Source organism: Sinohyriopsis cumingii, chromosome 15, assembly GCF_028554795.1.
Source record: "Sinohyriopsis cumingii isolate HCF-2022 chromosome 15, ASM2855479v2, whole genome shotgun sequence".
NCBI lineage: Eukaryota > Metazoa > Mollusca > Bivalvia > Unionida > Unionidae > Sinohyriopsis > Sinohyriopsis cumingii.
The window spans coordinates 9,785,115-9,803,930 of NC_142975.1; the positions used below are offsets into that span (position 1 = coordinate 9,785,115).

At 34.6% G+C, this 18,816-nt stretch overlaps 1 protein-coding gene across 4 annotated transcripts in view; it reads left to right on the top strand.

Annotated features, from left to right (window-relative positions):
• Positions 1-18,816, top strand: part of LOC149781245 (uncharacterized) — a 306,624-nt gene that overhangs the window by 178,383 nt on the left and 109,425 nt on the right. For all 4 annotated transcript variants that reach the window (XM_089935331.1, XM_089935329.1, XM_089935328.1 and 1 more), the window contains exons 10-11: positions 9,948-10,208; positions 14,056-14,178. In XM_089935331.1, the coding sequence (XP_089791457.1) occupies positions 9,948-10,208; positions 14,056-14,178 (384 nt within the window). The remainder of the gene's footprint in view (positions 1-9,947; positions 10,209-14,055; positions 14,179-18,816) is intronic.

An 18,816-nucleotide genomic window follows, 5' to 3' on the forward strand; every position in this document is an offset into this window, starting at 1 on the left:
AAGGTAATATACCAGTGTAATAGTACCAGCATAGATATTGAAGGTAATATACCTCTGTAATAGTACCAGCATAGATACTGAAGGTAATATACCAGTGTAATAGTACCAGCATAGATATTGAAGGTAATATACCAGTGTAATAATACCAGCATAAATATTGAGGGTAATATACCACTGTAATAGCTCCAGTTTAAAATATAATATTATGGAGTAACTTTCTCTTCAGATGTTTTTTGTTCAAAATGTTCTTTCCATTTTCTGAATATTCTTGATGCTAATTTGTTCACTTAAATGTCCATGCATTGTTGCCTCATCTGTGAAGCATAGGAGAGACACAGGACTCACTTTTCTGATGATTTTTGTCTTCATTGATGTTGTCACAAGAGTCAAGTTTCAGAAGTACTGACCATGGGCAAAAAAGTAATTTATATGAACTTATTGCACTTAGGTCAGTTTATCCCACACTGTTGCATATACAGTTATGGAATTTGATGGGCATATTCATCGAGTGGGCACTGCTTACCACAGGCAAAAGTATATCACAGTGACCTACTTTTTATGCTTTAGTGATTAGGTTAGTACAATTTGCTCCATTTCTCTGACACTATTGTATGCAAAATGATGAAACTTGATTGGTGTATTGGTCTTAGTATTGATCGTGAAGGGGAAAGGTTAGTCACAGTGACCTATTAACATTCCATTAATTACATTTAGGCTTTGAATTTAAATCACTTTTTTAAAAATTTGTATATACCATCATAAGAGGGCAGAGTATAATATGCAAATGTAGTTGAAATAATGGATTATATATATACATATAATTATTTTATTCTATTAATATTTTCTATTTTGTGTGTTGAAATATTTTTTAAATGGTATTCAGTTGGTTACTTTAAGTATGTTATTATCCCTATATTTGTTATGACTTTTATATGAAATCAGTATATAATTTTCTATGAGCTCTGTCATTTGAAATACACAAGCTGGGAGGTTTTGTAAAAATCAGTATGTGAAAAAAGTAGGTCAAAGTGGCTTTGTGACTTTGCAAGGTTTTTGGATTATTCCACTGGGCAGTAGGTGAGACAGCATTCTGCAGAATTCATTAGCTCACCTTTCAAAGTGTTATATATCTATATCCATTACTGGATTACTTACAGGTGCTTTTAATGCATTTTTTGAAGACATTATGAAGCTTAATACACCACTTCCTCAATAATTCATGCCCTGATAACTTGCAAACCCCCACTTATAATGAGGGATCAGGCGTGGATCCCATTTTTTTAAACCAAAAATTACAAAACATTGACCCCTATTTCTTAAAACTTTAAGAAAATCGCAATTAAAATTGGTAACTGAATCGTCAAAATATCGCTCATTTTATAGTCGAAAATGGTAGATAGAACCTCAAAGTTTTAATCAACATTTTTGAAATTTTCAGCTTTTAAAAATAAGAAGTCATATAACTGGTTACATTTTCTTTCCAAATGACATCCTTAGTACACTGAAATTAAAGATATAATTCAAGGAAATTTCAATCAATGAAAATGTCACTTATGCCTAGTGTCGGCAGTACATTAATACTTAAATACCAATTAAATAATTTTTTTAAGTAAAATTTGTGTTTTAATTCTATCTATTAGTTCCTCTTAAGTGTAATCACCATAAATGCAATGTGTATTTAAACGTAAAATGTGTCAATCTATCATAACAGCTATGTCCGCAAGCATTTCTGTTTTGATAACTGGCTTGTGGAAGTATTTGTTGTAGTGTTGCACTGAATTTAAAGCTGGCCTCATTTGTATTATGATGTTAATTATGCCTTTTGAATCAAATAAAGGAGGTGGAATAAAAGAAAAGTTAAAAGGTACGCAAATCCTACAAACTTAAAATCTAGCGGCCCTGGTCATATGTTGAGTGAACTCACTTCAGTTGATCAATAGAACACTGTTAAAATATTATTGTGTATGTAACATAAATTAATGACTCATTCATAACTGTGATCAAAGATAGCAACTCAACCATGCTAAATTAATACTTCTTAAAATAAAAAGCTTGGTTTAACAGATATGGACCATTATGGGCAAGCAAGTTTCAGAGAAATCCTGAACTGGTATTAAGAGATATACTCAAGGATGATAAGAAGTTTCCTTATTACTTCCAATGAAATCATAACATAATGTACTAATTGAACAAATCAAAAATTGAGTTTTGATGTAGACAATTGTCTCATGAAATAAATGAATCTTGTTTGGTGGTGTATCAACAGTTAGTCTAGTTCCCAGCTAACAGACTCCCAATTTGGCAGGATAATATTAAATACCACTCCGGGAACCAGACTAATCAACAAAACAAAAAGCAGTGACATAATTCACATATGTTTTTGTGTACACATGATGGTTGTTGAATCCAGCTGGAATGATCTTTCACATGTTGGACATTTTGAAAATAAATGTTATTTATACAGAATAACAAACAACTTCATTAGAAAAAGTGCATTATTAACAATTATTATTGATATGATTCAGTCATTAAACAGCCCAGTCCCCTAACTCCACCCCCCTCGCAGTTTTCTCTATTTTTAAGTGGATTTTTTCAATTCTTGGAGGTTCCTTGGTAACTCCCGCCCTCGCTTATAGTGCGGTCAATGTTTGTCGACCCTGTTGTGTGCAAGTTATCAAGGGAGAGGTGTATATTGTATATGGGGACAAATTTACTTATAATATTTTCATATGTATATAAGAATTAGCCATGATGATTTACAGTTGATATTGTCTAATGAATGACATTTGACATAACAATTTCAAAACCCTAAAAATGAAAGAAAATTATTATTAAAGATGAGATAATCTCATAATAAGTCAAAGTTTCCCCATATTCAGTGAACCCTTCTGTGTTTCTTCGATACTTACCATTTCTTTCCTACTCCCTCATTAGCAGCGTGTGTGTATGGTAGGTACAGGACTCTGCATGTATCAAATTTTACTGCATGCTTTTAAGTTGGCAATTTGGGTTTAAAGATAATCAAAAGAATATACTTTACTATATACGTCCAAGTAAATGATTCATATAAACCCTTGTTTTGCCTTGTCTCTGTTCCAGTTCTAATTTCATTAGATTGGGTGTATTGATATAACATTAATATCTTTTAGAGTTTGTATCGTTATTTTTCGTTGTTTTACTTAACATTTATAAGGAATGTATTAGTTGTTCATTTGATATCAAATCTTAAGACTGGAGGGATTTTAATAAAATTATTAAATACTGATTCATTTGATTTTCAACATTTTCCATCCATGTTCTAAATGGTTATGATTCATCGCTATCCATGAAATTTGCCTGTAACATCCTATGATTTTGAGTTCACCTGATCACAAGCCTGACTGAACTTATAGTATGGGCCTTTGTCTGTCTGTCTGTCTGTCCATATAACATTTCAGCAACAACTGCTATTTTCAACTTTTTGGGTAAATAACCGGTTGACCAATTTCAACCAAAATTGGCACAGAGCATCCTTTCATAAAAGCCTGTCAAGCTTTTACTATGATGCCAACCTGCTATCAGATATGGTTGTCATTACTAAAAATAGACAAATCTTGGAACAGCTACCTCAAAATGCAGAACAGATTCTGCTCAAATTTTACAGAAATTATTCTGGCATGAAGATTCACCAGAATTTGACAAATGGTGCCTGTCTACTATTAGATATAGAAAAACTTATGCAAGACTTGAGGTTCCATGTGTTTATAAATCTCTACTGTCTTCTACAAAGCTAAAACTGGCATGACTGATTCAGTGGTGCTTCAATAAATTTCAGTGGTATTCTCCTGAGAAATTATGTGATCATAAATTTGTATGCAGGACAAATGAAAAGTGTGCCTCAAACTTGAGAGATTTTGAAATAATGGCCAGAGCAGCAATATGTTAATTCTGTTTTGTTCCTTTTAAATTTAATTTGTCAGACAGCAAAACGTATCAGCTCTCTGATTTATTGCTGAGGGGACGAATAGGCATTTTTATAACCATAGTAGATTTTCTTTCCAAATACAGTGCTAAAGATTTCAATTTATTTTGTCCATGATGTATTAAAGTAACAGAGTTACAGCAATGTTTCAATCCATATAGCATTGTCTTTATCTTTTATATGTATTTCAAGCTGTTTTGATACTAACACCTAATTCTGTATGGGTAATTGATTTCATTGGAATCAAAAGTAGGACTTAACAGGTAAACAGGTGTTGCTTAAGCATAACATAAAATTATCATTCAGAGCTGAATTTGTTCACTGGTCTTTAATATTTCCATCTGTTATGTTCCTGTGGTGGATAGATGCATCATACTTTTAATATAATGAGCAATCATTCTTTCTTGCTTTTTTTGCATGCCAAGGTTAACAGTTTTATTTAGTATAATTGTGAGATACTGGAAGATGTGAATGCTGAGCATGATTTATTTTCATCCAACATAGTAAGTGTTAAACGTTGTCATTTGGTGTGTGATGTATATATTTGTGACTATTTATGATGTGGTGTTATGTTCAGAGTGAGTAGTACTGAATGAAATGTTCTGGGTTTGCTTGGTGTCTTGAGAACTACATGAACACATCAACTTAGATATGTTTGATGTCACCTGCATGTTCACTGCCTATATTAATGTGAAGTAACTATTGCACACAATTTTCAATTTTAGTTGTCCATTCACTTATCAAAATTATGATAAAATTCCGATGAAGGTCTTGGTATTTTGAATGATGAAGTAATGCGCCAACGTAATAACCTGTATAAAGGGATATTTCAGTGTTCTTTTTGTAAGTGTACTACTTTGGAACATTCCACTATGTCTTTGGGTGATATGAATGGTTTACAGGTCTAAACTCTGCTTCAGAAGTAGTGAAAATAAAGTCACGTAAATTTATTCTTGGCGTATAATTTGGTTCTCATGTTATAATCCTTATGTGTGAATGTTTGAATGCATATTTCAGTTCTGTGCCAAAAATTAACTGTGCTGAAGACAATGAACAGATTTGGTGACTTCATGCTTATTGTAGGAAATCAACTACAGGAAATGATGCTTTAGCCAGGCTAATTGATGAACCAGAAAGAATCATGAAAAACAAACAACTCAGTGGTTTCCATTTGATTGATTGGTTTTTATGTTAGTCACACTTTAAAAGGTACTACTGATAAAATAAGCGCTAGGCACTTTTCCCAAGGACACACAGATAGCCAACCCAGACCAGCCTGGGGAGGTTCCTAACCCATAATCTAAGAATCATGGGGAGGTTTCTAATCCATAACCCAAGGATCCTGGGGAGGTTTCTGATCCATAACCCAATGATCCTGGGGAGGTTTCTAATCCATAACCCAAGGATCCTGGAGTGGTTTGTAATCCATAACCCAAGGATCCTGGGGGAGGTTTCTAACCCATAACCCAAGGATTATTGTCTGACACTCTACCAACAGAGCTACTGTGGAGTAAAGTTCACTTTTGATCAACTTTTTTTCACATTTCGCTTGGATGCTGGGAATGTTTAACTTGAATACTCTTCCATGATAAAGTTGATATTCATTTTCGGTCTTTTGGTTCTTTTTCTCTACATAAGCTGGAGTGAAATAAAGCCTGGCATGTGATGTCTTTTTCATATGGCCGATTTTACAGCAACATTTGAGAAACAATTTGATATTGTTATTTTTAGCATGACTTATTGTTTGTCAATTAGTGTATATACTCTTTAATCAACTCCTAGGTTCATGGAATAAAATTCATGGTTTTTTAATACCCTAACTGCACTAATGTCAACTCTTACAAGAGAAATTAATTGTGAGTTTGTCTAGAAGAGTGTAAATCGAGCAGAACCAATGCTTTTTACAAAATTTGACTTGATAACAAAATGGTACCTCTGAGACAAAATATTTAAAATTTCAAAGAAAGTCGTTAAACTGCAGGGAATCAAAACCTATTGTGTTTTTATTGAATATTCAGACATACTGACCCATTGTTTCTCCATACTCAGCCGGTAACAATTTTTTAGATGCCTATCTTAAGTTATGTGCATTAAAGTGATGTCCTTCTACCTCACTGTCTGTTAATATGTAATTGCCTGGCAAATAGCTTTGTAACAGTTGGAGAGATTATCATGAATGTTTGTGAAAGTATACATTATGACTAGATGGCATGTTGTCTACCATAGCCATATCACCCTGCCTCAAGGTGAAGGTCATGACAAGATGAAATATAATTATGTGACTTGTATACTTATCTGAAGCATCAGTTTTAAACCACTGAATATATTTTACTGAAAATTACATAAATTATCATGCACAGCTGGTGTGTCATATCATAGCCACTTAGAATACCTCTGTTTCAAGGTCGCATCAAAGGAAAATGTAATTGTGCAACTTGCAGTTTTCTTGCATGTAATTTAAAGTTTGATATTTTAATGAAATGTCACATTGGTATATATCTTGATAAAATAGTGTGCTGTATAATATAGCCTAGAACTAATATTAGTAACCCTAGTTCATAGATGGGGCTACAACATTGTAGCTAAATGTAGCCATGCTCCATTATCTCAAGGTCAAAGTCATGGCAAGAATTGTATCCTTCTGAGTAGTATCATGTGGAGTCATTGAATATATTTTAATGAAATGTTTTGCTAGTCATGACTAGACATTGTGTTGCTATGGTATACAGCCATGGCATCAGTGTCAAGGTCAAGGTCATGGAAAGAGGCAATGTAAATCTGCTCTCTATCCTTGTATGGGTATAACTTTTGACCAAATGAAGATATCTTAATTAAACTTTAGCTTGTTATATTACTTAACTTATCATAATATCAGATATTCACAGGTACCTTAATTCAAGGTCACAACAGTTGATAATGTAAGTCAGTGACCTGTTTCATTGCTGAGGCTGTCACTTTTGAAACCTTGTAGATATATTTGTTGACTACTTGATCCAGGTGCACACCTTATCTTACACAAGTCATGTACCTTGCTAAAAGGTCAAGGTTATTAGTAGGGAAAATTTCACAAGATAGGTGTATCATGTGCCATTTATGGTGCTCTTATTTTATGATATACTTTGAAAAGGCATGCTTTAATTGTAGAAAATCAGGTTAGGTTTAAGCTTTAGAGATGTTCTTTTTAAGACCATATCCTACAAATAGCATAATAATATATTCACATTACTGTTTTACCTTGGTGTAGAGGCATTGTAGATGCTCCATGTTATCCAGCAGCTCTGAGTTTGAATTCTGAATATGTCACTGTCTCTGTGGGACACCATTTGCAAGGAAGCATCCATGTAGCAGAAATTATTTTCTTTCAGATATACAGCAGATAATTCATTTTGACTGAGTAGTTATTGCTTCAGTTGCTATGGAGACTGAATATTCATATATATATATATATATATATATATATATATATATATATATATATATATATATATATATATATATATATATATATATATATATATATATATATAATGCCTTTGTAGCAGCTGCAATACTGATTTTGATATTAATATTAATTTCCATAAAAGAAAGGTGTAGATTGCTAGATATCATACATGTTTAATAATGTTAAAACCTTGCAATAATGTTAAATCCTTATCATAATGTTAAATCCTTGCAATAATGTTAAATCATTGCAATAATGTTAAATCCTTGTTTATAGTATATTGTAACATAACAAATAGAATGCATCAATAGATAACCTTAAAGTATATGCTGCTTTCAATACTTTACTCATAATTACTTTATACTAACCCTAAATTGTAATTGTTTTGTGCCGCTTTTGCTACGTATGGAGAATAGAGGTCAGAAAGTTAGGCGAGTGGAACAGTACCTCAGGTAACTAATTTGTTGTAACATTATTGTGAATTATTACCTAGTATGTACCAGGCATACTCATCAGTTGAAGAACAAATCCCAGCAGAGAAGTGTAAATATGAGTGAACAAAATTATTTCTTTATCTGCATGTTTTTCTCCCTCTTTCTATCTTTTTATGGAATATCTTTGTCTCATGTTAGACAAAGCAAATCTATAAAGTACTATCGTGTTACTGTAGCATTTCAGACATGCTTTATGTCAGGACTTATTACATCATAAGGCACCATTGTAGATCAGATGAAAAATCAAATGTATTTATACATCTATATTTTCTAGTTAGAAAACACTTCATTTGTTAGTTATATTTGTCAGAGTTTGAATATCTTTAGTCATAGACCATATGGGATGGCCTGCTGTCTGTTGTAATTCTCACATCCATGTGTCCATTTGCACAACTTTTTTATAGCTGCTTCTCCTAAACTACCTGGAGGATTTGACTTTACACACATATTCATCCCATGGCCTAGTTGATCCTAAATGAAATGGGTGCTTTACAAACATCCAATATAACTGCCATCTTGAAAATCTTATTATCATTAACTCTCTGAAATTGATGATCATGTCAATATGGGGTTTTCATTAGAAGACATTTTTTGATGACTAGTTGGTCCTAAATGAAATGATTACTGATCTGATATCCACTATGGCCACCATCTTGGCCTTGTTGAATATGGCCACCATCTTTGCCATATTGAATGTGGCCACCATCTTGGCCATATTGAATATGGCCACCATTTTGGCCATATTGAAAATAAAATCTTGCTATAGCTACTACTACTGAATGGATGGCATATCAGCACGCCATTTTCACTGAAAGACATTTTATGATGTCTATTTAGTCATAAAAGAAAATGGTGCAGATCTGTCATTGAATATGCCAGCCACTGCAGCCATCTTGAAAATCTTATTATAACTACTCCTTCTGAATGGATGGCATATCAGCATGGGGTTTTCACTGAAAGACTTCTTATGGTGTCTAGTTGGTCCTATATGAAAATGGTGCCAATCTTTAAAAAAATATAGTCTTCATGGTGGTGATATTGAAAATCTAATGGTAACGCTATTTCTCCTGAATGGATGGTCATATCAGCTTGAGGTTTTCACTAAAAGGCTTGTGATGTACAGTATAGCTGGTCCTAGATGATACCAATCTGACATCCACCATGGCCTTGGTGGCAGCCATTTTGACAATTTTGTCATAAGAACTCTACTTGAACAGAAAGTCACATTTGATGTTGGATTTAAACCATTTTCACCAGAAGCCTTCTTATGATGTCCAGTTGATTTAAGTTAAATTGTGCTGATCTGTTGCCCAGTATGGCTGCCACTGTAGCCATCTTCAAAATCTTGTTATTACTACCCATGAGTGGAAAGTCATATGTTGAAAATATTGTTATCTCTTCTTCTTTCCAAATGGATGGCTTTATCAACATCAGGTTTTATGATATCTAGTTGATCATACAAGAAAATGGTGTCAGTCATAAATCTAATATGGCTGCTATGATAACTCTCTTAAAATTCTTGTTGTCACTACTCCCCCTGAATGGATGATCATTGTGACATGAGGTTTTCACCAAATGACTTAAAATTATGTCCACTGTATCCCTAATGTAAATAGTGCCAAGCTGACACCCAATATGTGTTCCACAGCAGTTAATTTGAAAACCTTGATTTTGCTTTAGAATATTAGAGATGGTTTTGACAATCAACAGTTAAGAGGCAGAAATGCTGTTAAGGTGAATTCCTGAAAATTCTTTTCACCATGTAGAACATCAGTTCCTTGCTAAAAATAGAAAACCTTCTAAATGATTCTTGAAATCTGGACAACTGAAATTGATCAAATTTCACAGAAAGGAACCTGACATCAGGCCCTTAAAGTTTGCACAAATAATGCTGATGCATCCGGTATGGACCATTGCTAAAATGATAAAATCCAGAGAGCATCATATTGGTCATAGTTTCATGGCCAACTTTGAAATATTAGCCATTTTTAATTAGATGTCAACTAGAGGAGTAATCTGAGGTCCACTTGGGTCTTTTGTTTCACTTCAGGTATTGAGTTGAAAGTGATAGACAGCTGTGTAAATAACAATGGAGGATGTGAACATAAATGTACGCACACTAACCAGGGTACTGTATGCAGCTGTCGTCGTGGATACAACCTGCAGGCTGATGGGAAATCCTGCCGAGATGTTGATGAGTGCCTTAATAGGGAAGGCTGCTGTGCCCAACTCTGTTCCAACAATCCTGGTGGCTATACTTGTGGATGTCGAGCTGGCTTTCGGCTAAACAAGGATGGATGCAGATGTGATGGTGGGATTTTGTTATAATACTTCCATAGGATGAGAAATTTTCATAATCACATATTTGGGTTGTAGAAGTAGCTATGGGAGTTCTGACTCTATGTACAAGAAACCAGTTGCAATAGACCTGCAGCAAATGACATTTATGAATGCCTTTTAGTCTGTATAATTATCAGCTTGCTATGATAAGGTTTCATGTATTTGCCTTGGCTTTTGGTAGCCATAATGGTCTGTCATTGTCAGTGCACAATTTCTTTTTGTCCATGGTTTTCTTGTTTAATCTGGCTGTCATTTATCTACCAGTCACTTTTATATTAATAGAAATATCAGGAACCACTTTGTTCTATTTCATTGAATCCCGAGGCCTTCTTTCAGCAAATTAGATTTCTAATTCACTAATCTAATAATAAACTGATCTTTTAACTTATGCTACTATGAAGTTTCAGTGTCTCTGTATGTACAAGCATACACATATTTATAGCCATGTTGCATCCCATCCATTCTTTTCTCCTTGGACTGAGTTTCATAGCATCTACCCCTGTGTGGAGTGCTAATTGTACTGGATTTCATAGCATCTACCCCTGTGTGGAGTGCTAATTGTACTGGATTTCATAGCATCTACCCCTTTGTGGAGTGCTAATTGGACTGGATAACATAGCATCTACCCCTGTGTGTGAGTGCTAATTGGACTGGATTTCATAGCATCTACCCCTGTGTGGAGTGCTAATTGGACTGAATTTCATAGCATCTGCCCCTGTAGGGAGGGCTAATTGGACTGGATTTCATAGCATCTACCCCTGTAGGGAGGGCTAACTGGACTGGATTTCATAGCATCTGCCCCTGTAGGGAGGGCTAATTGGGTTAATTTTGTACATACTTATGCATCACTGGTACATTGTTGGCTACATACATTTTGCATGTAACTCAGCATTTCTGCACCCAGTATACATGTTGTTAACCTTGGATCTTGAAACTTCATGAGGGAATGCATTTTGACAGGTACTATATCCTCATCACAATGTAGGTCACAGTGTTCAATCTTTCGCACTTCATTAACTTGGGTTAAATTTTGTGTATTTGTTACAAGTTCTGTTCATGCTAGAATCAATCTAGATGACTATCTGTATTTGTGATATAATTCCTGACCACTGTTATATTTACTTACTACTGTTATAATTACTGACTAGTGTTTCACTGTTTCATGGAAGAAGGGAATGAAGAAACCTTTAGATGATTGGATATAGTCAATCATGTTTTAATATTTTTAATTTCAGCATTTTTTCTTCATATCTTTCTTTTCTGTATATTTTCATTTATCCTACATCCTAATACATGGATATAATTTCATTTCCTTATTTCCTATGTGAGTTTCTTTTTATCTCTTTACAGTCGTTTGAATACATTCTGCAGGTCATGCCTTTTGAAAATGTGTTTACCCCACCCCATTCTAATATTTTTCTCATTCTCATAAGCAAATTTGCACATAATGTTTTTTCTCTCCATTTTTTACTTGAACTAGATTTCCTCATTTCTTTCTATGTACTCATTTGTTCATACACACACTTTGAGATATGTAGAAATGCATGTAGAGGCAGCCAACAACATCCTGTCTTGTTTATTTAGAATTTGCATTTCTCCATTACCCGTACCATTTATTTTCTGGATAAAGGAGACTAGACTGTACTTAAAAACCTCCAGAACAAAAAATGAACAATTTTGACAACAAGAAACTTATTTAATGCATTTTCAATATGGGCATTAAATTAAAAGGACTGCAACTCTGTCAAGACTAAAATCAAAATCATATACATTGGAGAGATTTAAGGTTAATGTAACAAATGATAGCAGAATATTGGTTACTGTTTTTATTACAGTTTTACTGTTGAAAAATGATTTTATTCTGTAAATAAGTTTTAATACACTGACAAGAAACAAACAACTACATACAAATGGCAGACATGTTACTGTGAATTCATTTTTTTGGTTAAATTGGTTTTTGTGGTTTTGGAAAAATGAATATATTTTTGTTGGGTCCTTAAATGCATGGATGGGAAAGTGAGTCCTGTTTTCTAAAAGGTTACAGATAAATTCTGAAATTATTGTTTATTAGGTCTTTAACTTTGTGGTTTTTGTTGCAGCCACAAAATCCACATAGGCGACAAAGTGAATTCACAGTTTAGGGTCAGTGTATTTTCACTTATAAGTTGAGCCCAATAGTAGACTGTATTCACACAGATCTTCCCTTGCATAATGTGCCAGCAGATCTGGGTATATGCAGTGTGTTAGGAGTAATCAGTAGAACAAACAACATACACCCTGATCTGCTGGTGCATGATACGATGGCAGATCAGGGCTTGTATGATGTTTGCAGTTGGACTCAACTTATAAGCATGTATGTACAGCAGTAACATATGGCAGTATTTTTGAATCTGTGACACATATAATGGGATTTACTAAGATCACAGTCAGTTTAACAAAAAATAAAATGAGAACAATCTGGCTTTTATAATCAAGATATATTTCTTAGCCTAGCTGGTTCTGTTTTTTGTTTTTTTTTCATTGTACATATGTTGACACTGGTTCTAGAGGTACAGAGTTGGATCCTGACAGCCACAATAACTTCACTATCTTATTATTAGATTATTCAATCTGTCATTACCTCAATGCATCAAAGATGCATGTATTCCTAATACAATATCTCTATTGAATCTGTCATTACCTCAGTGTATCAAAACTGCCTGTACTCATAATACAATATCTTGATTCAATCTGTCATTACCTCAGTGTATCAAAACTGACTGTACTCATAATACAATATCTTGATTCAATCTGTCATTACCTCAGTGTATCAAAACTGCCTGTACTCATAATACAATATCTTGATTCAGTCTGTCATTACCTCAATGTATCAAGGATGCATGTACTCCTGATAATATTTTGATTCAATCTGTCATTATCTCAATGCATCAAGGCTGCATGTACTCCTAATAGAATGTCTCTGTTCATTCTATCATTACCTCAGTACGTCAAAGCTGTATGTATTTGTAATATAATAGCTCTGTTCAATCTGTCATTAACTTGGTGCATCAGGCTGCATGTGCTCCTAATACAATATCTCTATTCAATCTGTCATTACCTCAGTGCACCAAGGCTGTATTTATTTGCAATATAATAGCTCTGTTCAATCTGTCATTACCTCTGTGCATCAAGGCTACATGTATATCTCTATTCAGTCTGTCATTACCTCAATGCATCAAGGCTACATGTACTCCTAATAGAATATCTCTATTCAGTCTGTCATTACCTCAATGTATCAAGGCTACATGTATATCTCTATTCAATCTGTCATTACCTCAATGCATCAAGGCTACATGTATATCTCTATTCAATCTGTTATTACCTCAGTGCATCAAGGCTACATGTATATCTCTATTCAATCTGTCATTACCTCAATGTATCAAGGGTGCATGTGTACTCCTAATAATATCTCGATTCAATCTGTCATTATCTCAATGTATCAAGGCTGCATGTACTCCTAATAGAATGTCTGTTCATTCTGTCAATACCTCAGTGCATCAAGGCTGTATGTATTTGCAATATAATAGCTCTGTTCAATCTGTCATTAACTCTGTGCATCAAGTCTGCGTGAATTTCTGATACAATATCACTATTCTATTTGTCATTACCTCAGTCCATCAAGGATACATGTACTCCTAATAGAATATCTCTATTCAGTCTGTCATTACCTCATTGTATCAAGGCTGTAAGTACTCCCAATAATATATCGATTCAGTCGGTCATTACCTCAGTGCTTCAAGGTTGCATGTACTCCTAATATAATGTCTGTATCCTTACAGATGTAAATGAATGCCTGTCAAGCAATGGAGGTTGTGAGCAGATGTGTGTCAACTCCGAGGGTTCATACAGCTGTGCCTGCAGACCGGGGTTTAATCAGGCAGCTGATGGGAAGAGCTGTATCCGTAAGTCGTCTTTCGATGTCCTCAGCAGAACAAAAAATCTGACTGTAGATATGCCTAGGTCAATGTATGTTTAATGTGCTGAGCATATTTTACCTTATCTTGGAAATTTATTTTAGTTTGAAACAGAGGTTTTCATTTAGCACACGAATTAAGACTACATCTATCAAGCATTTCATTCAGACTTTCAAATCCTGCCTTGTCATTTTGAAAAGTGTCAGTTACGTGTTGTAAATGTATAATGTATATACATATTCCTTTAAGCTACAGTGACAACTAAGTGTCTTTATAAATGATGGTGTCAAAATATAATGCTGGTACTACTTTTGTGGATTGCTAGATCTGAGCAAGTTTTGTGGTTTTCTAGTTTCAATTCCGCATGAAACTTAAAGTCACTCCATCACTAAGATCATATGCTGAAATGGTATAAGTCCGTAGCTATCAAGATGTGCTGTAGTTTTGGTTACTTCTTTCAATAGGAAATACAGGATACACATTTAAGCTTATGTTTACTTCTCTCAATCGGAAATGTGGGATATACATAAGTTTATGTTTTTGTTGTCTGCATAGGAGGTATATCATATAGACTTCATCTTTTGTTTTGTTCTTTCCATTGGAAGTCTTGGATTTACATTTCATCTTATGTTGACTTCTCTTCAGGAAATCTTAGATATAAATTTCAGCTTATGTTTACTTCTCTCCATTGAAAGTGTGGGATATACATTTCAGCATGTTTTCATATCTGCAGAGGATGTATTTAATATAAATTTCATGTGATGTTTACTTCTGTCCATAAGAAGTCTTGGATTTATATTTTGGCTTATTAATCTGTTTACTGTCTTTCCATAGGAAGTGTGGGATATACATTTCAGCTTATGTTTACTTCTCTCAGTAGTACTGGATACACATTTCAGCTTATGTTTTCATCTCTTATAGGAAGTGCTAGATATAAATTTAATCTTATGTTTATGTCTCTCCATAGGAAGTACTGGATACACATTTTGGCCCATGTTTTTATTGATTTTGTCCTGATTTATCATGTTTGTTCAATCTACAGTTGATATACCATATATACTAAAAAAGTCAAGTCTAAATGCATAAAACATAGACCCTGATCTGCTGTCACATAATGTGCTGGCAGATCAAGGTTTGTATTTTTTGTTTTACTGTTTACTCTACCAAACTGCATTGACCCATATCTGCAAGGGCATTATGTGACAGCAAATTAGGGTCTGTGCAGTTTGCAGTTTGACTTCACTTATAAGAGAGTATATATGGTAAATAATTAGAATATAACTTACTCAAGCATTGTTATTAACTATGTTCATGGTTATTGCATTTACTGCATATACTCGCTTACAAGTCAAGTCCAACTGTAAGTAACAAAGATTCTGATCTGCCATGTCATAGTGCATATGCAGATCAGTGTCTGTGCTGTTTGTTTATTCTGATTACTCCTGACAAACTGTACAGACCCAAATCTGCCAGCACATTATATGATGGCAGATCTGGGTCTGTGCAGTTTGCAGTTGGACTCATAAGCGAGTCTATATGGTACATCAGCTGTCCTAAACCTGTTATATGCAGTGCATATTGTAACTAATAGGTTGCAGCCAGTCAGAGAGGAAAAACACAATGTTCCAGTATTTTTGTGTTCTTTCGTGTTACTTAGTAACTTATAATGTTTCAACCCTCTGTCATACACCCATTTATACACAAAAGTGTGAATACGTTGTACATAGCTTGTGGTAATTGTGTTAATGAATTGGATCAGCTGCATGTATGTATTTTTTTCCCAAACCAAGTTCTTTTTTTTTGCACTGTCTTTTATAGTATATCTATGTTGTTTATTCATGCTGTGTAGTTGGAGCATGCACAAATTTGGATGAGGTAATTAAACAAAATGGTTTAATATCTGCGAGGTCATTATTGAGCAATTAATGCTTTGTTAACATTCTTATAACTTTTCTCTATTTGATAATTGCTGAAAACCTTCATTAATTTGTATTTTGCAGTAACATTATTTTTAAGGAAAATAATGCAGACTGTCATTTTCAAGTTCTATAATCAAAATGATCATAACTGGGTATATAAGACACATTGAACCATTCTTTCTTCAAATATGTTATCTAAACATCCACAGCCTCATGAATCCAGCCCACCCAAATGAAAATAGACATCAACCAATGACTTTGGCCTTGTTGAACAACAAGTATCACATGCATAATGAGTCAGAAATCAGTCAAAAATTGGTCTCTCTGTAGAGGGATTGTTGTCCCAGTGTCTCTCCCTTTCATCCTCCATGTAGATGCCATTGTTTTCATTCAGCCTGATAGGCAAAGATTCAAACACTTAACCATGGAATGGGAGGGACTTTGCCCCGATGATCCATGTGACTTACAAATCATCTCAGATGGCCTCCAGATCAAGTTCAGTGCATTTCCCTTATTGTCAAAGGCTCCCTTTGCTATAGACATTGCAAGAGACCCATTCTGAGCTATGTATTGCAGCAAGAAATAATCTATGCACAAAAAGGTTAAAGATGTTCCAAACACACACTCAAAGGGATTTTACTCCTGTCTGGCTAACACTAGTTTTAGTCAGTCATATATCCAGGCTTCCTCAGTATCTTCATTCATGCATCAAAAATGGAGACACTGAGACTAGTTTGCCACCTGGTTTTCAAATCAATCTGGTTGACAATTCATTGATCAGTTTGGAACACATTAAGCTACCCAACTTTGTCTCACCAGTCCCACACCCAAAAGCCTGGGTAGTTGATGCGCTTTTCTTTCATGGCAGGAGACAAGTCAGCCCTTGTCAACACTCTCCATAGACAAATGGGAACCAGTTCTTGAGATATCTGCCGTCTTGCTTGGGATTTTCCTGGTGATGTCGTATAGTCAGTTTTGTCCAGATGCAAGTCCACCACGGCCAAGAGGGACTGTTTGTCCTGGTCGACTTGCAGTTCCAGCACAATCGAGTGATTCAAACAGGATGGTCCAAGCCCTCCCCCAGTCTTTAGTTTAATCTGGTCTTACCCATAGTGGACCTTTTTCTGATGGGATGGAACACCATGCTCTCAACCATTTTCCCCACTTTTATACCCAAAAGCATGATCCACTGACATCCTTTCCATGATCTAGAATGGTCATGTTGCATATGGCCTTCCCTGACCCTTTTGATTCCCAGGGCCATTCAGAAAATGAGAAAATCCCATTGGAGACTAATCCTTATTGGTTGGTACAGTTGGAAGAAATCAAGAATGTATAGTGTCTTGAACACAGTGGTGGTGATCCCTTGGAAAAACCTGCATCTCCATGCCTGCTGAAACAACAGCTCATGCAGACTTTGCATCTCAACCTAGAAATGATGAACCTATATGTCTGGTTAGTATCAAATATTGATTTCAGAAAGAAACCCAACAAAATTATGGAGACATTATTGCTTAGGAAAGAACACCCACCACTTTCAAAGCTTTTGAGAGCAAATGGAGAGTCTTCTGCCTGTGGATGAGTGCAGCAATATTTCTCCTTTAAAACCTTTGCTACCACAGATAGTTCTTCATGTTCCTCATTTGGGTTTTCAAGAAGAAACTAGCCTGATCACAATCAAATGTTACCATGGTTTTTGACAGGTTTTGCCATCATGGAAGGGAGGACATAGGCAGAAAAAACATCTCTAATGTTCTTGCTAATTTTGATCTGTCAAGACTGAATGAGTCACCCTCTATAAATAAAGCATTATTATTATTATTATTATTTATTTTGTATTATTATTACTGTTATTATTATTATTGTTATTACTATTATTATTATTATTATTGTTATTATCATTATTATTATTATTGTTATTATTATTATTATTATTATTATTATTATTATTATTATTATTATTAATACCTCAGGTTCCTCTCAACGAAATTCAACTTGTAATTGGTAAAAGACATGGTAGGATCAGAACAAAGGCCCAAAGGCCTGTGTGACCTTTCTACTTTAAGTCTGCATGGTCTGAAGGCTTAAGACCTCTGTCTAAAATGGAACTTGGGGTGGGCGATATTTGATTTGACTATTTCTAGCTTAAATGACTCATTGTTTATGCAATAAATGCTTCATCCTCACCTTTGCCATAGCAGGCTGAGAAATTCATGCCTTATCCGCTCTCTGTTGGTTTCATTGCTAAAAACTGACTCTTTCTCATAGAAAATCACTTTTATTTAAAACTGCTATCTTGTTCCAATGCCTTTCTTTCCAAGGCTATCAAAATGGTATCTGAAACATACTGAAATGATCAAAAGAGTGAATTATTGCTTGCTCATACTGCTCAAAGAAGGGAGGAATGATATTCTGCTTAGACATTTTTTGTCCTGGAGTTTTGGGTATGTTTGCTCATCCTAGAAACAATTAACCCATTCTATATGAATGTTTTGTGCATATTAGCTTAGGGCAGTCACTTTGTATATAATTCTAGCAGAATTATTCTGTGACTAACATTGTTCAAGCCATTTGATCTGATGTGACATACTTGACCTTCAGTTTCATCTGATGTGACATACTTGACCTTCAGTTTCATCTGATGTGACGTACTTGACCTTCAGTTTCATCTGATGTGACATACTTGACCTTCAGTTTCATTGAACTT